At 43.3% G+C, this 25,863-nt stretch overlaps 1 protein-coding gene across 2 annotated transcripts in view; it reads left to right on the top strand.

Annotated features, from left to right (window-relative positions):
- The window catches only part of sgsm3 (small G protein signaling modulator 3), a 186,135-nt gene extending 164,952 nt beyond the window's left edge, over positions 1–21,183 (top strand). For both annotated transcript variants that reach the window (XM_043680029.1, XM_043680030.1), the window contains 5 exons: positions 4,043–4,091; positions 6,290–6,375; positions 11,671–11,793; positions 12,960–13,020; positions 19,430–21,183. In XM_043680029.1, the coding sequence (XP_043535964.1) occupies positions 4,043–4,091; positions 6,290–6,375; positions 11,671–11,793; positions 12,960–13,020; positions 19,430–19,513 (403 nt within the window). In that variant the 3' untranslated portion in view covers positions 19,514–21,183. The remainder of the gene's footprint in view (positions 1–4,042; positions 4,092–6,289; positions 6,376–11,670; positions 11,794–12,959; positions 13,021–19,429) is intronic.
- Positions 21,184–25,863: the final 4,680 nt, after the last annotated feature.

The raw sequence follows: 25,863 nt of genomic DNA, 5'->3' as shown, positions 1-25,863 counted from the left end.
GAATTGAACCCGGGTCTCTGGCGCTGTGAGGCAGCAGTGCTAACCACTGGAGAAAGAAACCTGGTAGTTGGGGAACATTTCAAATTCCTCCAGTTGAAGAAAAAAGGTGACTTGCAAAATATGGCTTTGAATTAGGGGAAGTCAGATTTTATTAAAATAAAGCTGAATCTGGCAAGAGTTGACTGGGAACAGGGTAAGTCTACAGCAGAGCAATGAGGGATATTCAGAAAGTTGGGGAGATACAGGTCCAACATGTACCCTTTTGAGGGAAATGTAGGAGCATTAAATTCAGAGAACCCTGGATGTCTAGGACGATTCAGGACTGATTGAAGAAGAGAGGAGCTTTCAGCAAGTCCAAAGGCTGCAACTCAGTGCAGCCCTGGAGGAGAGAACTTAAGAAAACAATTAGAAGAACAAAAGGGGGTATGAGAGAGGATTTGCCAACAGGATTAGGGAAAATCCTAAAGTATTTTATAAAAGGGAAGAGGTTAACCAAGGAAAGATTAGGGCCCACCTGTGTGGAAGCTGGAGGGTATTGGAAGGGTGTTTAGTGAATACTTATCTTTAGTCTTCACTCTAGAAAAGGAGAACATAGCTATAGAATTCAGAAAAGGGGACTGTGAGGGACTTGTACGTCTTGACATGGGAAATGGGGAGGTATTAGAGGTTCTGTTGGGCTTTAAAAAACAGACAAGTCCCCTGGCCCGAATGAATTGCATCCCAGGCTGCTGGTGGAGGAGAGGCAGGAAACTGTAGGTGCTCTTAACATAAATTTTTTATTCCTCTCCGGCCACATGGGAAATGCCAGAGGACTGGAGGTTAGTTAATCTGGTTCCACTTTTCAGGAAGGGTGGTAGAGATGAACCAGGAAATTAAAGACCGGTGAGTCTCATGTCAGTGGTAGGGGAACTATTGGAGAAAATTCTGAAGAAGCGAATTAATAAACACCTGGAAGAGCATGGATTAATCAGGGATAGTCAGAATGGTTTTGGCAGGGGGACGTCATGCCTAAGTAAATTTGTTAGAACTTTTTGAAATTGTGATCTGATGTGTAGATGAGGGAAGTTCAGTTAATGTAGTTTATAATGATGTTAGCAAAGCTTTTGACAAGGTCCCACATGGGAGACTAATTGAGATGATTAAATGGCATGGAATTGAGGGAAGCTTGGAGAGATGGATCAGAAACTGGCTTAGTAATAGGACACAAAGGGTAGTGACTGGAGGCTGCTGTACAGAGGTGCACCACAAGGATCAGTACTTGGGACCCCTATTGTGTGTTCTATACATAAATGATATAGATAAAAATGTTGGAGGGGAGGGGGATTCTTCAGCAAATTTGGAGACAACATCAAAATTGATTGAAGATGATTATAGGCTGCAGGAAGAAATGGATGGGTTGGTCAGGTAGGCAGACCAGTGGCAAATGGTATTTAGCTCTGATTAGTGTGAGATGATGCATTTTGGAAGAAACCAGTTGAGGGAGTATTTAATGAATGGCAGGTCACTGGGTATCTTAGAGGAACATGGGGAATCTTGGGGTAATTATTCACAGGTCCTTGAAATAGTCAGAGCATGTGAATATGATAGACAATGACAATAGACAATAGGTGCAGGAGTAGGCCATTCAGCCCTTCGAGCCTGCACCACCATTCAATATGATCATGGCTGATCATTCCTAATCAGTATCCTCTTCCTGCCTTATCTCCATAACCCTTGATTCCACTATCTTTGAGAGCTCTATCCAACTCTTTCTTAAATGAATCCAGAGACTGGGCCTCCACTGCCCTCTGGGGCAGAGCATTCCACACAGCCACCACTCTCTGGGTGAACAAGTTTCTCCTCATCTCTGTCCTAAATGATCTACCCCGTATTTTTAAGCTGTGTCCTCAGGTTCGGTACTCACCCATCAGCGGAAACATGTTTCCTGCCTGTACAGCTGCAGAAGAACCTCTTTGCTTCTATACTCAGTCCCTGTTGTTATGAAGGCCAGCATGCTATTAGCCTTCTTCACTACCTGCTGTACCTGCATGTTTACCTTCATTGACTGCTGTACAGGAACACCCAGATCTCTCTGTACTGCCCCTTTACCTAAATTGATTCCATTGAGGTAGTAATCTGCCTTCCTGTTCTTGCTACCAAAGTGGATAACCATACATTTATCCATATTAAACTGCATCTGCCATGTATCTGCCCACTCACCTAACCTGTCCAGGTCACCCTGTAATCTCCTAACATCCTCAGCACATTTCACCTTGCCACCCAGCTTTGTATCATCAGCAAATTTGCTAATGTTATTGCTGTTAAGAAGGCAGATGGAGTGCCTGCTTCCATTAGTTGTTCCACAGAGTATTAGAGCAAGGAGGTCGTGTTGGAGTTGTACAGAGTGTTGGTCAGGCCACAACTGGAATACTGTGCACGGTTTTTAGTTACCACACTTCAGGAAGAACGTTCCTGAATAACGTTATAACACTAGAAGAGGTACAGAGGAGGTTCACCAGAATGTTGCCTGGGAGGAAGAATTTGAATTTAAAGAGAGTCTAAACTGGTTTGGATTGTTTTCTTTAAAGCAAAGACTGAAGGGAGGCATGACTGAGATGTAAAGGATTATGAAGGGTATGGACAGGATGAAGAGAGTAACTGTTCCCCTTGGTTGAGAGGGCATAGTTTTAGGGTAAGGAGCAGGCGATTCAGAGGGGATTTCAGAAAACAAAACTTATTCACTCAGTGGGTGGTGTGAATCTGCAATACACTGCCTCGGAAAGTAGTGGAGGCTGGAAACCCTACAAACTTTAAAAATATTTGGATGAGCACTTCAACTATCATGACATTCAAGGATATGGGACAAGTGCAGGGAAATTGCGATTAGTTATGTCGGTGCAGACTCGATCGGCTGAAGGACCAAATCTGTGCTATATAAATAGATGAATCAGTGTACCCTCAGTTAATGGTTGGCTTGCCATAATCATGTGATCTGTATCTCTACTGTAGGTATCTTCATGTGGCTGCATTTAACTGCGCGTCTTGTAGAACAAAAGAAATGCAACATAATGTACCTCCTATCCGGCACATGATTTTTAAAAATCTGTTTAAATAATATCTGTCTTTTTAGATTGATCACACTCCATTTATGGCAGAGGTTAGTAAGTGCAGGGAGTTAGGTGGTGTGGGATGCTGCAGAGTTCATGCTTCAACCAACTTCTGCCATGAGATAAAGCCCTTCCATATGAGTTCAGAAATACAGTCGGGGGAGGAAGCACTTAAATAGATAAATCAAGGAGGATAGTTCCGGGGTTAATGGTGTGGCATGCTGCAAGGCAAAGGTGTGCAATTGTGGAGGGAGTCAAAGATAGGAAACAATGGCAGGTATAGGTAACTGCGGAAGGAAGGCTGGGAAGGAGATGTGCAGGGAAATCAGTGACGTTGAGTTGAAAATACCCACATAATTTGAGGTAACAGATCCTAAAAAACAAACATGTTAAAATGGAATCATATTAAGCAAAGTTATTTGAAGTGATTTACCTATGCTTTGTCTAATGCCATGATGTACAATCTTGAGAGTTTAATGGGGACATTGGCATCAGGATATTACAGAGTCATGCAGCTATATCCTTATTGAAATATCTGACATTCAGTGGGCAATTGACAAATAGATACTGATGGGATGTTTCCACTCATTGGGGAATATGGGGCACAAGGGGGCACATGTTTAAAATAGGGGCCTCCTATTTAAGTTGGAGGTGAGGAGGGTCATTAATCTTTGGAATTTTTTTTCCATGGAGTGTGGTGAAGGCTGAGTCATTGAATATATTCAGGGAAGCATTAGAGAGATTTTTGTTATGGAGATCAGGCAGGATTAAAGCAACGTGGAATTAAAGCAACAAGAAAATCATCCTCAATCTTACTGAAAAGTGTAAGAGGGTTGATGCTAGATGGCTTAACCCTTCTCCTCGCTCTATTGATTGTACAAGGGTTAGACAATTCGTGACATTTTAATGTAATTGGATGCTCAACTCCACTAATTAATGTTGATTCGTTTTTACAGGTTGGATGAAGATGGGAAGGTGCTGACTCCCGAGGAACTTCTGTACAGAGTGAGTGATAGAGTAGTAGTAGGAATACGGGATGGGGGACGGAAACAATGGAGTCACTAGAGGAGTAATGGTAGATAAGAAATGCAGAATGTGAATGATGAAGGGCAATGTGGGATGGAGGAAGTCAATCATGAAGTGGGAGCGCAATACGGCACAGGAGAGGGGACTATTTAAGTGGGGTGGGACATCATGCAGGTCAGGGATAAGAGTGAGTTGGGCAGTGGGAATGAAGGAGTTGAAAGTGAGTAACAAAGCTAGTGGAGAAGGTGCTAAGTTGAGGGGTTGACAGGGGAGATAAGGATGAGTACTGAAGTGGGATCAAATCTATGTGCAAACTGAATGAAAGCTAAGCACTGTGGCTGGGACTGAGTGGAGAAATACTTTAGGGGCAGTGGAAGAATCCTAGAGCCAGGGTGGAAAATGAACAAATAAGTAACAAGAGCAGGTCTGAAGTTGGGAATCATTTTTTTATTCATTTGTGGAATCTGATAAGAGTGGTTACATTATTGCCATTAGTGTAACATTTTATTGCAACTTGTTATGAGTTCAAATCCCACCATCTGCCATGATGTGATTTCGGCCCGTGTACCATATACATTAGCCTGGGGTTCTGGAGTACTACTCAAGTGACATTACCAGTATCAGCTCCTGACTCCCCAAAGCCTATCCATTATCTAGAAGGCACAGGTCAGAAGTGTGACGGAATACTCACCGTTTGCTTGGATGAGTGCAGTTCCAATAACACTCAAGAAGCTTGACACTATCCAGGACAAAGCAGCATTAATTTGGCATCACATCTGCTACCCACAATATCCATGCCTTCCATCTTTGATTCATAGTAGTAACACTGTGTGCCATCTACAAGATGCTCTGCAGTCATTCACCAAAGCTCCTCTGATAGCACCTTCTAATCCCACGATGTTTCACACTCAGAAGAACAATGGCAGCAGATACATGGGAACTCCACCAGTTCTCCCTGCAGTCACGCACCATCCTGACTTAGAATATAATGCCGTTCATTCACCTCACTGGGTCAAAATCCTGGAATTTCATTCCTAACAATATTGTGGGCATCCTGACCCCATATACTCTGCACTATTTCAAGAATGCAGCTCATCACTACCTTATCCAGGGAAATTAAGGATGGGCAAGAATTGCTGGGTTGGGGAATGAGGTATCAGGCCATTTCAGCAGTAGGCTGTAATCTTGTATGTCTCACTCTGTCTAAGCACCCTATTTGCTGTACGTCCTTGTTTGCTATGATATGCCTGCACTGCTCACAAAATAAAACTTTTCACTGTACTTAGGCACGTGTGACAACAATAAATCAAATCGAATCAGTGTAAGGGGCATTGGGGTGGCCACGGGTGGATTATGGTTTCCAGGTGAACAGGAGGGCAGCAGGTCGGAGTCTGTGGTGTTATGGATGTGGAGCAAATATAGTTGTATAGGGGAGGGTATGTATGGCAGGTTTTGTGTTAGATTAATACTTAAGCCAGGAATTAAGTTCAGTTTTTAATTGTATAACTTTTCCTGAGTAACTATTAACTGAATTGCAGTGGGTCCCTCCTAATTCTCTAATACACTAATGTTCTTCAGTGAAGGAAATCTGCAGTTCTCCCCAGTCAGGCGTACATTTGATTCCAGATGCACAGCAATGTGGTTGACTCTCAATTCCCCTCGGAAATGAACTGGCAAGCCATTCAGTTGTACCAATGGCTACAAGTGCAGGGAAAGGTTTTGTTGGGTTATTACCTCTGCCTAATGCACCTAACCTACACATCCCTGAACACTATGGGCAGTTTAGCATGGCCAATCCACCCTAACCTGCATATCTTTGTACTGTGGGAGGAAACTGGAGCACCCGGAGGAAACCCACGCACGCACAGGGAGAATGAGCACATTTCATGCAGGCAGTTGCCCGAAGATGGAAGCGAACCCAGGTTCCTGGCACTGTGAGGCAGCAGTGTTAGCCACTGTGCCGCCCATGAATTTTAAATGTCAAGTAAAGGTATTAAGGAATATGAGCTATGATGAGCCATGATCTCATTGAATGGTGGAACAGGCTGAAGGGTCTGAATGACATACTCCTGCCTTATATTCCTAAGGTAGTATACTATCATTCTGTCTTCACAGATGATCTGCTGAGTATCTCCAACATCTTGTCTTTATACTAAATTCGGTTTCCCTTCTTTCAGGCTGTCCAGTCAGTGAACATGAGTCACGATGCTGCACATGCACAGATGGATGTGAAATTTCGGTCACTGGTGTGTGTGGGATTAAAGTAAGTGATTATCTTCAATGCTATGCCTTTGTGTCCAAATGATGATGAATGCATGGATCAGGGTTGGGTGTATCAGCTTGGAGTTCCAACCTAAATAAGATATTCAGACTCAAACAAAAAAGTTGGGCAAATGTATTTTGGAATGTAAATTAACAAGGAACATCAATAAACTAGATCCTATAAAAAGGCTGCAAGGAACAGTTCGATTGGAAAACAAACTTAAGGAGATGAGGAAATTCTGGTTGTAGGAAATTAATCAAAAAATGGAATTGCTGTTAGGCTTTAAAAATGAGATCAGACTAGTGTGGCATGCCCCATAAGTACATTTAGTTATTGCCATTAAATCTGAGGATTCCTTGTGTAACCAGGATGAATGTTGAATATTCTGATGTTGAGGTAACAATATGTCAAAATTGCACCATCCATTTAAGGCCACAGGTTATAATCAAGGAAAGTCTGAGGCCATTTAGATGTAAGTAATCATCATTGAGAGAACATTATCACTGAGAGTACATTATTGTTCAGCTGTAGAGTCATTGAGTCTCAGAGATGTACAGCACTGAAACAGACTCTTCAGTCCAACTTGTCCATGCCGAGCAGATATCCTAACCTAATCTAGTCCCATTTGCCAGCACTTGGCCCATCTCCCACTAAACCCTTCCTATTCATATGCCCATCCAGATGCCTTTTAAATGCTACAGTCGTACCAGGCCTCCTCCACTTCCTCTGGCAGCTCATTCCGTACACACACCACCCTCTGTGTGGAAAAGTTGCCACTTAGGTCCCTTTTATATCTTTCCCCACTCACCCTAAACCTATGCTTTCTAGTTCTGGAGCCCCCTAACCCAGGGAAAATACTTTGTCTATTTATCCTAACCATGCCTCTCATGATTTTATAAACCTCTATAAGGTCACCCCTTAACCTCCGACGCTCCAGGGAAAACAGCCCCAGCCTATCAGCCTATAGCTCAAATCCTCCAACCCTGGCAAAATCCTTGTAAATCTTTTCTGAACCCTTTCAAGTTTCACAACATCCTTCCAATAGGAAGGAGACCAGAATTACATGCAATATTCCAACAGTGGCTTAACCAATGTCCTGTATAGCTGCAACATGACTTCCCAACTCCTGTACTCAATACTCTGACCAAAAACAAAAGCATACCAAACGCCTTCTTCACTATCCTATCTACCTATGATTCTACTTTCAGGGAACTATGAACCTGCACTCCAAGGTCTCTTTGTTCAGCAACACTCCTTAGGATTTTATCATTAAGTTATAAGTCTTGCTATGATTTGCTTTTCCAAAATGCAGCACCTCACATTTATCTAAATTAAACCCCCTCTGCCATTCTTCAGCCCATCTGATCAAGATCCTGTTGTACTCTGAGGTAACCTTCTTTGCTGTCCACTACCCCTCCAATTTTGGTGTCATCTGCCAACCTACTAGCGATACCTCCTACATTCACATCCAAAGTCATTGATATAAATGATGAAAAGTAATCGACCCAGCACCGATCCTTGTGGCACTCCACTGGTCACAGACCTCTAGTCTGAAAAACAACACTCCACCATCACCCTCTGTCTTCTACCTTCGCACCAGTAACAGCCAGTTTGCAAACTATAAGATTTCAAAAATGGCACTGTGATGAAACCTGGTTCGCACTGCTGCTCACAGCATGAGGGACCTAGGTTCGATTCCAGCCTTGGGTGACTGTCTGCGTAGGGTTTGCACATTTTCCCTGTGTCAGCATAGGTTTCCGCCAGGAGCTGTAATTTCTTTCTACCATTCAAAAATATGCAGATTAGGTGGATTGGCAGTGTTAAATTGCCTGTTAGTGTCCAGGGATATGCAGGTTAGATAGATTAGCCATGGTAAATGTAGAGTAACAGGGATAGGAATGAGGGTCTGGTAGAATGTCTTTGGAGGGTTGACAGAGACTAGAACCAAATCTGCACTGTAGGGTTTCAATGACTCTATATTTTACTGATATTGATGAAAGATTAGATAGTAGCCAGGATCAATAGTGACATAGGCTGTTTCACATACACCTGCACAAGCAAATAGGGCCTCAGTTTTACAAAATCCCTATGGTGTAGAAACAGACAAATCCACACCGACTCTCCGAAGAGCATCTCTCTTCCCTATCCCTGTCACCCTGCATTTCTCATGGCTAATCCACCTAACCTACACATCCCTGGACATTATGGGCAATTTAGCATGGGCTATCCACCCTAACCTGCGCATGTTTGGACTGTGGGAGGAAACTCGAGCAGACGTTGTGCAAACTCCACACATACAGAAGTCCATTGCTGGAATTGAGCCCTGGTCCCTGGCACTGCTAAGCAGTAGTGCTAACCATTGAGACACACACCACCTTTTAATGTTTTAACTGAGTGTCCAGCACCTCTTGAGAGTGCAGTGCTCCCTCAGTGCTTCAGCCTTTATTTTGTTTTTGTCCTAACACTTGTTGGAACTCAGGAGAATGAGAGGCAACCTTACTGAAACATGCAAGATTCTTAAGGGACTTGACAGGGTCAGTGCATAGATAATGTTTCCCCTTATGGAAGAGTCCAGGATCAGAAGGCATAATCTCATAACAAGTGGTTGTTTATTTAAAACAGAAATGAGGAAGAATTTCTTCTCTTAGATAATGGTGAATCTGGAATTATTCACTGTAAAGGCTGAGTCACTAAGTATATTCAAGGCTGAGATGGACAGATTTCTAATCTGCAAGAGAATCATGGGGAGAAAGTGCATTATCACATCAGGCATGATTTTGTTAAATAGCAGTACAGATGGGTTGTGAATGGCTTACTTTTGCTCTTACATCTTATGGTCAGTTTGCATCTGTTCCGATAACTGCAGTGACAGTAATTCCAGTACCCTGCCCCTTCAATGAATGATATTGTTTTGTAGCTTTTTAACAAATGTACAAGAGAGCTTTATTTGGAGATGGCTTGTCTTTCATGTCTTTTGTCTGTTATCTAAAGTTACTCTTGGGTTAATGCTCCAATCTGTGGAACTCAGTTTCCATCATCCCTGCCTTCCTGTGTCCAAAGTTAAAAATCACACAACACCAGGTTGTAGTCCAACAGGTTTAATTGGAAGCACACTAGCTTTCGGAGCGACGCTCCTTCATCACCTGATGTCCAGAGTACTATTCTGTGTGCAGCGCCCTGACTTTCTTAGAGGATGACAGGAATTGGAGTACACCATTCAGCCCATTGAGCCTGCTCTGCCATTCAGTAGCTGGTCTGTGCCTAACCCCATATGTCTGCCTTGGACCCATATCCCTTAATACCCTTGCTTAATAAAATTGTCTATCTCAGATTTAAATTTAACAATTGAATTAGCATTGACCATCATTTAAAGAAGAGAGTTCCAAATATACACTACTCTTTAGCATATAGAAGTGTTTTCTTACATCTCCCTTGAATGGCCTGGTGCTAATTCTTCGACTATGCCCTAGTTCTAGAATCTCAATCAGTGGAATTAGTTTATCCTTATTTACACTGATGTTCCCTCTTAGTATCCCAAAGACCTTGATTAGATCACCACTTACTCTTCTGTTCTCGAGAGGAAAGTCCTAATTTGTCTAATCCCTCCCTTGTAACTTAACCTCTAAAGTATAGGTGTCATCCTCATAAACCTATATTGAATTCCCTCCAGGGTCAAAACATCCTTCTTAATGTCTGGTGCCCAGCGTTACTTTCAGTACTCTCAGTAGAGTCTAACCTGGGTTTTGTATAACTGCAGCATAACATCTGGATCCCCATATTCTAGCCCTTTAGATACAAAGGCCAGCATTTGGATTAGCCTCCTTGACTATTTTCTGCACTTGCTTGTCGGAGATTAAAAAGCTATGCACTTGCTTCCGAAATCTCGTTAGATATTCATTGTATTTATTTTTATGCCTTCTAAAAAATACTCTGATCTATTCTTTCTCGGTCTAAACTCAATAATCTCCCATATGCTTATATTAAAATCCATCTGCCACTACTTTGCTCATTCACTAATCTGTCAATGTCATGTTGTAATTTTATGCTGCTGTCAACACTGTGTACAATCCTGCCTAATTTTGAATTGTCAGCAAATTTCAATTGTTAACTTGTTATACCACCTATCTAAGTCATTAATGAATATTGTGAATAATTGAGGCTCCAACACAGATCCCTGTGGGATCACACCAGTCACATCCTGCCAATTTAACTACTTACCCATTCTTCCAAATCCCTGTTTTATGCCACTCAACAAATTTCCGATCCATGTCAGTAATTTGCCTTCAATTCCATGGGCTTCCACCTAGCTCTTCCACCAGTCTTTTGTATGGGACATAATCAAAAGCCTTCTGGAAGTCCACATAAGCCACATCCTTGGACTTACCTTTGCCACCTCTTCAAACAACTGAGGTTTGTCAAACATGACCCTTCATGAATCCATGCTGAATCTCCCTGACTGACTGAAATCTTTCAAGGTGTTCAGTTACCCTATCCTTGAATATAGTGTCTAACAATTTCCCCATCACAGATGTTAGGCGAGCTCGTTTGTAATTTCCTGGTTTCCCTCTCTTACCTTCCTGAAAGAGCAGAGTGACGTGAGCAGTCCAGAGGCACAGCTGGTTCCTAATCCAGAGGTACAACTCCTGAATTCAGGGAACTCGGAAAGATTGGGGTTAGGGCATCAGCAGTGTGTGCATCTGCTGATCCAACCAATCCACATGGCCATTCGAGAGGTCCTTGATCTCCCACATCTTGCAGGAGAAGCGAATGAATTGCCATTTCTAACCCTCTAGTAACTACTCAGTTAGAAATTAAATAAGTAAATGAATAGATCTTATCTAGTTACTTAAATATACAGTTATTGCTTACCAACTAAGAGGCTTTCTAAATACATTATCCACCATAAAACAGTCATGTACTCTACCCTGCACTACAGTCAAATTTCAACTATTCTAAAACTGTAAGGCTCTGAATTGAATGTGAGGAAAGAAAGTCACCTGATTAATATTCACCAGTCAGGAGCCCTACTGTGCAGCAAATCATTTTTGAACTCATAATGTAATCAGGACCTTGTCTGAAGATTCTTCCACAATTCCTTTTTGAGTCATGGTGAGCAAACCGGCTTCTCCCAGAACCCTCCTCAGTCACTTCTCACTGCCACCCTCTCTGCCCAAAGTGCTCATTGTATTCCTTTTATTCATTGCTCTTACGTTTGTGACGTTAGTAATGTGTGTTATCATTATTTTGGATTCCATTGTGCTTGTCATGAATACTATTCTTCGATGCTCCTTACAGTGAGCAGGTTCTGCCACTATGGCTGGAGGTTCTCTGTTCAAGTATACAGACAGTGGAGAAATGGTATCAGCCGTGGTCGTTCCTCCGTAGTCCTGGCTGGGTCCAAATCAAGTGTGAATTGAGGTGAGAAACTGGTCTGAATGATGTTGCTGTGCAGGAATAGTTCCTGTATTGCTAATCACTTCTTTCAACTGAAGTCAGTTTCTTTTGTCTTATTGTTGCTCCTCTGGGAGTCCATGCTAATGTCTTGTTCCTGAAAGTTTGCAATGACACCCACCATCGATGTACCCCCATTCCACTTCACAAAAGATGCCTTCTGCCATTCTCCCCACCTCATCCAGGAGGGGATTATGCTTGATACTCGTCACCTGTACCAGTCAAATGGAGAAGCTGTGGTGTAGTGAAAATGACTCTTGACATAATCCAGAAGCCCAGGCTAATGGTCTGGGAATGTGGCTTGTATCACATTATGGCAAATAGTTGAATTTGAATCCAACAAAAATCTGGAATAAAATAAATATTGTGGCCATCCAATTGTCGTAAAAACACAATCTTTTTTTTCAGGAAGAAAATCTACTGACCTTACCCAGTCTGAACTATACGTGACTCTAGACCCACAGCAATGTGGTTGACTGTTTATCTACCCTCTGGGCATTTAAGGTTGGGTAATAAATGCTGACCTAGCCATACCAACATCTGTGAGCAAGTAAAGAAAGTTCCCCTCTATCTGTTGCTGACTTTACTACAGAGTTTATCAGTGGGCCCATATGATGAGTATCTGTGACATTGGTGTTGGAACATATCTGGAAAATGTTTAGATTAGATTTGATTAGATTAGATTAGATTAGATTACAGTGTGGAAACAGGCCCTTCGGCCCAACAAGTCCACACCGACCCGCCGAAGCGAAACCCACCCATACCCCTACATTTACCCCTTACCTAACACTACGGGCAATTTAGCATGGCCAATTCACATGACCCTGCACATCTTTGTGACTGTGGGAGGAAACCGGAGCACCCGGAGGAAACCCACGCAGACACGGGGAGAACATGCAAACTCCACACAGTCAGTCGCCTGAGGCGGGAATTGAACCCGGGTCTCTGACGCTGTGAGGCAGTTTAGTGAGCGTGCCCTGAGATTAGAGAACTTGATTAATGAAGAGAATTACACTTTCACTGTGATTATATTCTCTTCAACGTTTTAGCACTCACTCACGTCACAAGCAGCATATCTCTTGTTCTACAGTATAATATCGATGGTAAATGAATTTTCTCATTCTGTGTTACAGGATTTTATCCAGGTTTGCATTCAGCCTTTCTCAGGATTGGGAACTGCCCATTAGGAAAGAGGTAAAGAACGAACCATGTTGAAGGTGCCATGTTTCAATCCCATGGAGGTTGCACCCAGACAATGAGCCAGTCCCCATTCCACTAGGCATTACACCCCTAAAGATACTCCATCCACTCCACTTGACATTACATCTCTACAATATGCAAGTGTCCACTCCACTGGATATTACACCTTACATTGAGCCAATATCCACTTCACTAGACATTACAATGAGGGATGAGTTCCTGAAAGAGGCATTCAGGGAGATATGGAAGGAAATTAAAAAGCAGGACCTCAAACGGTTATCATGGGATTACGCCCAGCACCATGTGCTAATGATCATAAGAGCAGGAGGATTGATTAATTGGCTAGAGAGCTGGTGTTGGATGGAAGCCATCCGAATTCTGAGGCACTGGGACCAGTTCTGGAGCAGATGGATCTCTGTATAAATTGGACAGATTACATTTTATTAGGCTGGGATTAATATCCTCACAGAAGGATTTGCTAGTGCTATTTTGGTTTGCTTAAACTTGCTTGTCAAGGGGATAGGAATTTGTGGGGTAACCCAAATTGGAAGGCAGTTAAGCTGGTAGCGGGAGTACAAAAAGCTACAAGTGAGGTAAGAAACAAAGGGAAGGCACCAGGTATGTCTCAAATACAGAATAATACCAAAGATACAAAACTTAAGGGCACTTTACCTGAATGCATTCCACTACTGGTGAAATTAGTGGAGCTAGATGGTCAAATGTTCCTGGGACTTGATGGTCTACATACCGGAATGTTGAAAGAGATGGCTACAGGCATGCATTGGTAATAATTTTCCAAAATACCATAGATTCTGGAATGGTTTCTGAAGCTTGGATGCTTGTAAATGTCACCCATTGTTTTACAAAAAGCAAAAGAGAAGTACTGCACAGGAACAGGCCCTTCGGCCCTCCAAGCCTGTGCCAATCATCATGCCCTAACTAAAGTAAAAAACAAGCTTTCTGCCTTTATTTGGTCTGTATCCCTTTATTCCCTCCCTATTCATGTAACCATCCAGATGCCTGTTAAATGTCACCCATGTGCCTGTTTCCACCACGTCTTCTGACTGTGGCATTCCAGGCTCCTACTACTCTTTGCGTGAAAAACGTCCCTCGCACATTCCCTGAAACCTTCCTCCTCTCACCTTGAACCTTTGCCCCCTTGTAATTGAAACTTCAACCCTGGGTAAAAGTCTCTGACTATCTACCCGATCTGTGCCTCTCATAATTGCGTAGACCTCTCAAGTGTCCTCTCAACTTCCGTCTTTTGAACTTTTCCTCATTGCTAATGCCCTCAAGATCAAGGAGCAAGGGGAAAAAACAGGGAATTTCAGATTTGTCAGCCTCATATCAGTAATACAGAAAATGCAAGAATCTTTCAATAAGGACATGATAAATGGACAGTTGGATAAAAATAATCTGGGATAGTCAGCATGGATTTTGCAAGGGGAGAATCATATTTGAGAAACTTGAAATTTTTTTGAAAATGTTACTAACAAAATCAACAAACGAAAGTTGATGGATGAAGTATATTTAAACTTTCTGAAAGCTTTTGATAACAAGTTGGGAAGCAAAATTAAAGTATATGGGATCGGAGATAGTCTACTGGTATGGATTTAATAATTGGGCTGTTCAACAGAAAACAGAGAGTAGGGATAAATGGGTTGATGGAGGACCTTGGTCTTGTGGATATTCAGAGGGAGACCCATACCCTCACATGCCTCTGTAAAGATGCTGACACTGGTCTGGAGTATGTCCTCAGTGGTTGCGCACCTCCTAGAATCATCTGCATCCTGCAGCTCGATGACACTGGTTGGGGTGATTTTGGTTTTGTTTGAAGGCGACGGAGATTTAATAATTTCCCGCAGTTTGTGTAAGTTAGCTCCACTCCAGCAGGGAGCTTGTCAGCAATGAGGGGAAGCATTGTAGCGAGGTAGATCGAGAACAGTGTTGGGGCAATGACACAGCCCTGCCTGGCACTATTCCGAATGAGCAATGGGCCAGTGATGGATCCAAGGACGCTCTATTCTTCCCCAATAATGATGTCAAAGGCGGCCATGTACAGGTTCTTTTCTCTGTATTTCACCTGTAACTATCGTGTGGTGAAAATCATGTCCGTTGTGCCCCTTTGTGGCAGGCAGCCACACTATGGTTCGGAGGAGAAGTTCCTCAGCCACAGGGACGAGACGGTTGAGTAGGACCCTCACGATGACTTTTCCAACGGTTAACAGCGAGGGGATTCCCCTGTAATTACCACAGTGAGACCTGTTCCCTTTTTTGAAAATACTCATGACTCTGTTGTCTTGGAGCTCTGCCAGGATACTCTTCTCCTTCTAGATAAGGCAGACAAAGGCGTGGAGCTGCAGCAGGAGCTCTTTGCCCCTTGCTTCAATGCCATGGCAGTGATACGGTCTGCTCCAGCAGCCTTGTTGTTCTTAAGCTGGCAGATGGCCTTCTCCACTTTGTGTAAGCCTGGGGTGTTGCTGAGCTCATGGTGTGTAGTATGCTGTGGGATGCATTCAAGGGCGCTTGGATCAACAACAGAGTCCTAGTTGAGGAGGTCTCTAAAGTACTCCCCTCACTTTTGATGGCTTTTTTTGGGTTTTTGATGGCTTCTTTATCTTTGATAAGAGTCACTCTGTCCTTGACCAGCAGTGGGTGGGGCCTTGAGGGTTCCTGAAGAAGGGCCTGTGCCCGAAACGTCGAATCTCCTGTTCCCTGGATGCTGCCTGACCTGCTGTGCTGTTCCAGCAATAAAGTTTCAACCTTGAGGGTTTAGTCCATAGCTGGCGTTGACAGCCCAGAAGAAACCCTGCATGTCATTGTTCTCGGCCACTCGGGCCTCCAGTGCTTTCTCCATCCACTACCTGTTCATTATATCAGGGATATGGATTTGGACCTCTGCCATCAGTCACCCGTAGGTCTTTCATTTCTGTTCCTAGTGCAGTTACTGTTTTACACGCAGAAATTACACGGTTTAATAGTTCTTGGATCTCATGATCATTCTCATCAAACCAGTTTTGGTGTTTCCTGGTTGAGTGACCGACTGGAGTTTTGCAGGCATTGGCCATGGCAGTCTTAGGGATAGACCAGAGACTGTTGGAATCCCGCAACTCAGTGTCACTGAGGGTCACGAGTTGTGTGGAGAGGAGTTGGTTGTATGACACTATTTTTTCCCGGTCTTTGAACTTTTTGCGGCATTGCTTCTGTTGTCTCTGCTGTGGAGAGGCTATATTTATGTTGATCCTGGCTCTGATCAGGCAATGGTCCATACAGCAGTCAAATCTCCTGCCATGGCGTGGATATTTTGAACTTTTTTTTTATTAATTCACAGGATGAGGGCATCGCTGGCTGGGCCAGCATTTATTGTCCATCCGTAATTGTCCAGAGTGCAGTTGAGAGTCAACCATATGGCTGTGGGTCTGCAGTCACATGTAGGCCAGACCAGGTTAGAATGGCAGTTTCCTTCCCTGAAGGGCATTAGTGACCCAGACAAGTTTTTCCAGGAATCAGGCTTATGCCCGAAACGTCGATTCTCCTGCTCCTTGGATGCTGCCTGACCTGCTGCGCTTTTCCAGCAACACATTTTCAGCTCTGATCTCCAGCATCTGCAGTCCTCACTTTCTCACGAAGTTTTTCCAACAATCAACAATGGATTCATGGTCATTGTTAGCCTCTTAATTTCAGATATTCATTGAATTCAAATTCCACCATCTGCCATGGCGGGATTTGAACCTGGGTCCCCAGAGCATTACCTGGGTCTCTGGATTAACAGTCCAGCGATAATGCCTCTCCGATCCCTTACTCTGATGATGACGTAGTCAAGGAGATGCCAGTGACTGGATCTCGGGTGTTGCCACATTGTCTTGTATTTGTCACTTTGGTGGGACAGTCTGGTAGTAATGAGGAGATTGTGTTCACAGCATTTGGTCAGGAGAAGGGTGCCATTGGAGTTTTGCTTCCCTCCTCTCTCTTACCCGATTACATCGCCCCAAGGGTCTGCACTTTCGCTGAGGAAGATTAGTTTGTCTGCAGCAGGGGCCAGTGAGAGAGATTCGTCAAAGCTGGATTAGAATTCCTTCTTGTCCTCATCTTCTGCATCAAGCATTGATGCATATGCAGAATCGCATGACATACTGGTTCCCAGCAAGGGGGATTAGGACTGTCATGAGGTACTCGCTTGTTCTGCAAAGGGAGTCTTTAAGTTGATTCATCAGTTCATTTTTGACAGCAAAGCCAACACAATGGATGCAGTGCTCTCCTTCAGCCTTGCCTTTCCAGAGAAAGGTATAGCCCCCACCTTGCTCTCTGAGCTGTCCTTCCCCTGCCCCCCCCCCCCCCACCGGATTTCACTCACGGCAGCAATGTCAATAACATAGCGCCTGAGTTCCGGGCAATGATGGCGGTGTGGCGTTCCAGTCTGTCACTGATGGGACAGTTCATAAGGGTCCCAAACTTCATCCTGAGGATGTGGAAGGTTCCTATACAGTTCTTTTAATGTGAGGAAACCATTGCACACCGGCTACCACACAGGCAAAGCAACGCAAGGTCCAATAGTGAGGGGAGGGGAGGCCAGGCACTGCTGTTTGGCCTTAGATTGCCAGCGGTGGAGTGCAGACAAACAGCTTGGTGCTGGTCAGCTGCTCATGTTGTGTGAAAGTGGAGGAAGGGGAATAAACGGGAAGGACTGTGCAATTGCTGCTATTGTCCTTGTCATCCTCAGTTTGTGACTGTGAAATCACTACACTGGGGGGGGTGTTGTAAAAATCTCTAAGCTGGGGGTTGGGGAGAGTTTATATCAAAACAAATTAGACTTGGTTGGTGGAGTTTATAAAATCACCGAATTGGTTGGTGAGTAGTTTATAGATTACTGGGCTGGGAGGGCTTAATAAAATTATTGGACAGAGGGTATTTAAAAAAAAAACACAACTTGGGTGGGGGTTATTTTATAAAACACTGGGCTCTCGAGGTGTTAATAAAAAGAGGATCACTGGACTGGTAGGGTGTTATGATATTACTGAACTGTGGGGTGGCATAAAATTACTGGGCAGGGGTTATAAAAACAATGGACTGGAGTTTATATTAACACTGGAATGGGGAGGACAGGGAGTTTTATGAAAATCTCACCGTAGTTGCAACAACAGGAGCTCTGGTTGATGGGCAGGCAGTTTATAGGCTGTGCTTGGCCCTGTTAAGAGCAGCCAGAAGACCGGAAGAGTGGTGTTCAGGTCTCAGTCCCTAGAGGTGTGAGCAGGAGAGGTTGAAGAAGGGGCAGCAAGGGAGGAAGGACAGGTAGGTAATCATGGGCCAGGTTATCCCTGCCATCTTTCCTATTGCCATAGAGGGAGTGTAACAAAGGTTCACTTGACCTGTTCACAGAATGGTGGGGCTGCCCAATGAAGAAAAATTGGGCTTGTATTCTTCACAGTTTCAAACAGCGAGAGATTTTCTCATTAAAATTTGAAAATTACTATCGCAGGGGCCTGTGGAAGCTCTGTCTTTGAGTATATTTAAAGTAGAGGTTGACAAATTTGTATTATCAATGGTATAAAGGGTTAAGGAGATAGGCTATGTAAAAGGCACTGACACAGTTGTCTTGATGGGCTGAACGGCCTACTCCCGTTCCTACCTCGCTACAGTAAATTGGTGTCCATTCCACTGGACCTTACATCACCACAGTAAGCTGGCATACAGTTCATTAGACATTTTATCTCTGTGGGTACCCAGGCTCTATTTTCTTGACAATATACCTTTATAGGGACCCAATGGAAATTACAAGCTGACAGTGATCCAGTGTCCACTCCACTGGACATTGAAGCCTGACAGGAAGTTCAGTGCCCACTTCACTGGAGTGTATGCCTGATGTTTGACCTCTGCTCGATGTGCGTAAGCACAGTTTGGAGCCTGTTCAGTGTGTTGAGGGTGTGTGCCATTTACAGTCAAGTGGTTCTGTCTGTGTTTATGGAAGTGGAGGATGGGGAAGGATCTGGTAATAGTGATGTTTCTGTTTCTGTTTGCATGTACATTCACTGGTGGAGGGAGTGAAATTACGAAGGGTGCAATGTTTATGGTGTGATATGGTCTGTATGCGAGGGAAGTTGGGATGTGTGTAAGGTGCTGATGGGGTTGGCCTAAGTGAGGTTTCTGTATATAGAGAAGTTCAATAGGATAGTGATACCTCAGATGGGAGAGGTGTGTGTGGGGCAGAGTTTGTATCTTGTGGAATGTGTATGTGGGAGTAATAGTCTTATAAAGTTCTGTGTGGCTGTGGCTAGGGAAGGATGATCTCTATGTTTCTTCTTAGTTGCAGTAAGACTGGGGAAGAGACCGTGAACACTGAATAAGAGGAAGCTCTGTTTAATTGAGCAATACCATCTGACCACAACAGCTTTTTTTTTCTGCTTAGGACAAAGAGAAGAAGCCTCTAAAAGATGGAGTCCAGGACATGCTGGTGAAGCATCATCTCTTCAGCTGGGATATTGATGGTTAATAACTCCTCTCCTCCAATGAAAACACTCAACGCCAAATCTCCATGAGCATGTGACTCTACAGGTGCCTGTTGACATTGTGATCCCCCAATCTAAATCAGTCCTGGCAAAGTCCTGCCTTGCACTCAAACCACAATGAAACAATAATTCATTATAATCCTGTAAATATTCCCCTGAACCCCTCACATTCCATGCCCTATTCCCTCTGTCCACACCAAAACTAGCACTCAGCTCTTCCATAATGCTCATTAACATGCTTGGGGGTCTTTGCTATCCTGATTTCATTTGGTGAGTTGACCTGTGCTGTAGCCTTTCCTTTCCTGCTAAGGGAGTCCACCCTTTAGAAAAGGTATTTTAAGTGTCTCATCACTCCCTTGATTCTAGTCCTTATTTTTGTGAAGGCCAGAGTTTGGGCTTTGATACAGCTCAATAACAAATGTTTGAATGAATAAACCAAACATGAGGCAGTGCCTCTTGGACTAAAATCCTCCAGCCTGTCCTGTAGACCGCTCGATGTTCTTTACCAGGAGAGCAGTAAATATACTGAGCCTAGAAGACAGCAAAGGGCACACCCGTGTCACTTTGTCATTCTTGGTGACAGATCTCAGCATGTAGAAATGATGATGAATGCAGTTCCCCAATGTCCTACATGTTCCAATAATATAGACCATCTGCAGTGCTCAAAACTGGATCAATTCAAACAGATGCTAGCCACAACTACCAGATGTTGCAAGGGATCAAATTGACAATGTAGCGCATTTTAATGTAATGAAATACTCTAAGGCAGTTAAAAGCTGCCATAACTATATTTATTTACCATTTCTGGATGCCCGTGTGCTTTTAACAATCAGGGTTGCGCTCTCTTTTAGTTTGGTTGCTTTAGCATGGGAAGGTTGATTTCCTAATGAAGCAATTATTAGTGCTTTCTGAAGGAGTGTGTCTGGAAATAGCTATCTCCTGTGTCCTGAAAGATTGATCCAATAAGCAGGTTTTACCAGATGGTCCAGTGTATTTACATGAACCTACAGCTGGGGGGGGAGAAGGTGCAGAGATGCTGCCACTGACAGACAATTAAAGAACAAAAGGCTCATTTATTGCCCACCCAGGCTGCAGAATATTGTCTGAACTGCAGGGTACAATGAGGCCACAACTAAGGACAAACCATAAGAAGGCGACGTATGCATCTTATGGAATGCAAAGAATATCCGTCTACCCAAGTCCCAAAAATGTCCATCTCCTGAGCCTCTTGCAGCCTTGTTTGCCAGTAAGGGCTGCTGACCATTAGCAAAGACCTCAACAACTGGGAAAATGTGCCGATCTAAATGCAAAATTACTGTGTAATTAGGTAGAAAAATTACAAAATGAATTTTGTGACAACTGTCACAGCATTTCACTGATTCCTGGAAATGCCATATTATTCCAAAACCCCTCATTCCCAGCTGAAAGTGGTTCTAGCAACAAGTCACTTGTTGCGTTGGTATGCAGTGCAAGTCCTGTAGGATTCAGCAGATTCAATATCATCCACATGCCTTCTCCCAGTTTGAATTTCCAGATAATTGAGTTTTATTCTTTGTCTTCCTTGACTTTTCTTCAATCATTGGTCTGTGTGTACAAACTTTTTATCATGTTAGCTATTTGTAAATAAGAAATAAATGATTACTGGGTTACTGATGTTGGGTGTCTATGCCGTTTATTGCTTCCAAATTCCAAGATAATGGTAGAATAGCAGTGCAGTATAAGGGCTCCTCAGTGCAGGAACCTGGAGCTCGTCTTCTCTACTTTACTTCCTTTTCCTGTGCTATTTTTAAACAAAAGAATTCCATTTGTTATGGTTCCTTACCTTTTAACGTCTTTGACAACAGATATCTTCTCCTGACCCAGGCCCAGCAACTTGGAGGCTTCCAGCAACCCGGAATGGTAGTATAGGCCTAGCATCTGGCAGGATGGTCTCCCTGTGTGGTGGTCTTGTCCAGGAGGGTTGGTATCGGCCTGATGTGGTGACCTTGCCCCAGCGTGGAAGTTTTCTTTGGCAGCTTCAGGGTATTCCTGCAGCTGGGCGTTAAGGTCTACTCCAGCACAAAGGTCTCATCCTGGCCTGGAGAACTCATCCTTGCTTCAGAGGAGGCTTCTTTGTCTTCCAGTGGCCTGGGGTGGAGGTCTCGCCTCGGGGTGTCAGAGAGGTTTCAGCAGTGGCAGGTTTGGCCCAGTTGTCCAGCAGACCCGAAACCATGGAACCATGTGATGAATTTTTACTTTTTTTTTACTTATCTGGGACTTATGGGATTAAATTGGGTGCTGTGATATGTCAACTTATAAAACTTATCATTGTATTTTTGTGAAAATGCATGTGTCAATAAATTACTATTCTGTTTCCTGCTCCTTACAACCTGCAACTTATGACTGCCTCTCACATCAGAGATGTTGAGGCACCCACTGATCGATTCTCTGGCAAACCCATGGTAAAGCTATGCTAACTGTTAATGATCTGTCAGAAGGAGGGAGAGGGAACCTTGGTCCTACTGCAACAATTTCATACAGTGGTAAGACATTGGAAAATATAAGAAAGCTTAGGAAAATGCATAAAATACAGGAACCCACAGACTATTGCCCCATTAGTATTAATGCTGGGGGACAGGAATTGAAAAAGAGAGGTGGACTGGGTGTCAGGTTAGCAATTCATCTAGACCAGTGTGGACTTGCAGTGCAAAGAATTGACTTTGGCTCCATATCACAATGCAGCTTTTCAAATGGTTAAACAATCGAACAAGGAGCAAAAGACATCTCGTTTAGCTTCAGAAAAGAATGCATGTGATAATTTATGTTGACACTAGTCTTCAGCAATCACTCGCTAACGAGTATGATTGTTCCCCCGGGATATTCTGTGTGACTGCTCATGGGTTCTGTGGGTCCTTGTGAGTCTGGTCCTATGGCACACATTTGACAGGTGTTTCTGGGAGGTGGATTGTTGGCATTCCTTTCTCCAGTTCCTTTTCCATACTTCCTCTTGCCAATTGGTGTTTTGAGAGAATTGTGTCCTCCAAATTCCTCCACATTAGTTTCTTCTGAACAAGCGTGTTGATTTCCTGAGGGAAGCTTTCCAGGCGTCTTTAAAATGATTCCTTTGTCCTCCCCTGATTTGCGTGCCTGTTGTGTGCAGGGCAAAGATAGCTTGTTTTGGCAGACAGAACTCAGGCATCTTAAGCACGTGACCAGCCCAGCGGAGTTAGTTTTGGATGACCATGGCTTCAATGCTGGTGCTATTGACTCTTTCAAAGACGCTGATGTTAATACTCCTGTCCTCCCTGCTGATGTGGAGAATCTGTCTCAAATGACGCTAATTGGTTCTTAGTGGCCTTGAGGTGGCGTCCATGTGTAGTCCAAGACTTGGAGTGATATAGAAGTGTCAGAAGGATGACTGCCTCATACACAAGGACCTTGGTATCAGCACGGATGTCATGGTCATTGAAAACTCTATCCTTAGATATCCAAAGGTGGAACCCACAGATTAGATGCAATGTTGAAACTTTACATCAATGTCAAACTTAACTTAGAATAGTTTCCTAGGCAGAGGAAGTTTTCCACCTGTGGGAGGAGTTCTCCATTGATCTTAGTGGAGGAGTAGACCAGTGCTTGACCTGGGATAGGTTTGAGTCTTAAGGTTGAGGCTGAGACAGATTCTCTGGTTTGCTTCCGTGAAGGGTTGCAAATAGTATTCCGTGCTAAAGAGAGAATACTCTTGAGTCAGTGACAGAACCTATTTGGCTGAAGCTAAGAAACAACAGAGAAAACATTACACAACTTGATGTATTTTAAAGGCTATCTGATAATGAAGGAGCATATTTGAAATACAATTACTGAGATATATGAGAACTACAAAGTAGTGATAATGGGAGACTTTACTCCAGTGTTGAATACAACGGTAACTGTACAGTCGAGAGAGGGGCAAGAGTTTCTGAAATATGTACTGGAGAATTTTCTTAATGAGTTTGTATGTTGTTCTTATGACCAATTGCCCAGCAAGGTTCCCAATTTGTTGCTGTTCCAGACAAAATACCCCAAACTGTTCAGGTGCCAGGATGGAGGGATGAACTGGTTCCACGTTTTTAGTGAGCCACATCTTCAGTTGGTTGCAACAGGGATAATTTACAATTAATGTTTTCCCATGTGAATGACATTCTCCGAGAAATTAATTTGAGATGAGAAATGAATGCAACATACACTGAAAAAGATAAAAGGTATTTTTTAAAAGAAAAAAAGATCTAACTCTGAATTGTTCATAAAAGAGTGAATATTGAATGTTGCAACCATTGCAATGAATGGCAGCACGGTGGCTCAGCGGTTAGCACTGCTGCCTCACAGCGCCAGGGAGCCAGGTTCGATTCTAGCCTCAGGGGACTGGCTGTGTGGAGTTTGCACATTCTCCCCGTGTCTGCGTGGGTTTCCTCCTGGTGCTCTGGTTTCCTCCCACAAACCAAAGATGTGCAGGTCAGGTGAATTGGCCATGGGAAATTACCTATAGTGTTCAGGGATGTGTAGGTTAGGTGCATTAGGGGTAAATGTAGAATAATAGATATGCATTAAACTCCAATGCAGGCTGGGGGACGGTTATCAAAATTCAAAATTTGCAAAACTTAGTGTATTAAACAATGAGGAAGATGAATAATAGACCTTGAGAGAGCATCAGACTGTTGAATGAATGGATCCATGGCTAATATATTTTGGAAGGGAGAATTTTGAAGGTGCAACAGCACAGAGACTTTTTTGGTGCATAAATCTTAGAAAGTAACAGGACAGGTTAACAAGACTGATGAAGGGCCTTTGCCTGAAACGTCGATTCTCCTACTCCTCAGATGCTGCCTGACCTGCTGTGCTTTTCCAGTACCACACTCTCGACTCTGATCTCCAGCACCTGCAGTCCTCACTTTCTCCAGGTTAACAAGATGGTTTTACCAAGTAGAACTTTATAAATTGAGGCACAGAGTGTAAAAGCCAGGAAATTATGCCAGTTCCTTTGATAAAATAAATGGCGCAAGTTGGTGTATTGTTACAAAATCTGGGCAGGGAAACAGCTGAGGCTTTGGAGTTTGCAGAGGTTATTGACAGTACAACCAGTACGATTGATTACTTAAACAGTTAGATTGGAAAAGCTAGGATTTTCTTAGAAAACAGCTCAGCGCATATTTGCTAGAGATTTGAACTCGTGAAGATGATTGGCACAATCAACATGATGTTTTATTTCCATCATGAATGGTTAGGATTTGCAGTGCATTGGTATTCGAAACAGATTCAGGAGTGAACCTTTGAAAGCTTCTGTGGATGAGACATTTCAGTGATGAGGTAAAATTAGAGAACTTGGACTGTTTTCTTTGAGAGAAGATGGCTAAGAGAAGATTTGATAGAAGTTTTCAAAACTATAAGGAGTCTCGACATAGTGAATAGAAAGAAACTGATCCTGGTCATAAATGGATTGAGAACCAGAGGACTCAGTTTGAAGAGTTTTCCAATAAAAAAAACAAAAGTGCAGGTAGGAGAAAGCTTTTTTCCACACAGAGATATCAGTGTCTGGAATATACTGCCAGAATGTCGTGATTGTAACAAGGTCAGCCAGCTGGAATATGTGTTCCCTATTTGGGACTGTTAATCTGGTCCAAACAAGGAGCTCTGGTTGACGGATATAAAGAGAAGTGTCAAACGTTCTGACAATCTGAAAACTGGCTCTGATGGAGCTGGACCAGTGTCAAGGACTTTCTACATATCAATAAAGGGTCACTTAGTGATGGGATAATGGCCTACGTGGAGTTCTTTCAGTGGTGTCGAGAGTAAAACATGGTCCTGAAGAAACCTGCTCACAACAGTTATCTTTGAGTTAGGGTAAATATTTCAGGCTTCATGCTGTTATTTGGGAAGCTTGACTCATTTGTTCCTGCCATCTAAGACTGGGCCCAGTATGTGGAAAGGATACGTAATTTTTTTCTGAGCAAATGACATTGGGGCAGAAGAAAAGTAAGTCTCCTAACAGTTTGCAGACCCACAAGTTTTTCATTTATTAAGAGCCTAAATTTCCCTGAGGCACCAGCTACTAAAACCTTCCAAACTTTGACAGATTTAGCTAAAGAATGTTACAATCGCAAGACTCCTGTAATTCTGAGACGCTTTCGGTTGCATTCAGCAATTTGAGAACCAAGTGAGTCCATATCTGGATTTTTGACTAGGTTAAGACGACTGGCAGAAGCATGGTTTAATCCTTAATGAGATGCTGAGAAATCGTTTGGTATGTGGGATTGATGATGTAACCATGCAAAGTGTCTACTAGCTGAAGCCCAACTGCACTTGAAACAGGCACCACAACTGG

This window comes from Chiloscyllium plagiosum, chromosome 39 (genome assembly GCF_004010195.1).
Source record: "Chiloscyllium plagiosum isolate BGI_BamShark_2017 chromosome 39, ASM401019v2, whole genome shotgun sequence".
Taxonomy (NCBI): Eukaryota; Metazoa; Chordata; class Chondrichthyes; order Orectolobiformes; family Hemiscylliidae; genus Chiloscyllium; species Chiloscyllium plagiosum.
Note: the sequence above shows the minus strand (reverse complement) of the source record. Positions and strands in the feature narration are given on the sequence as shown.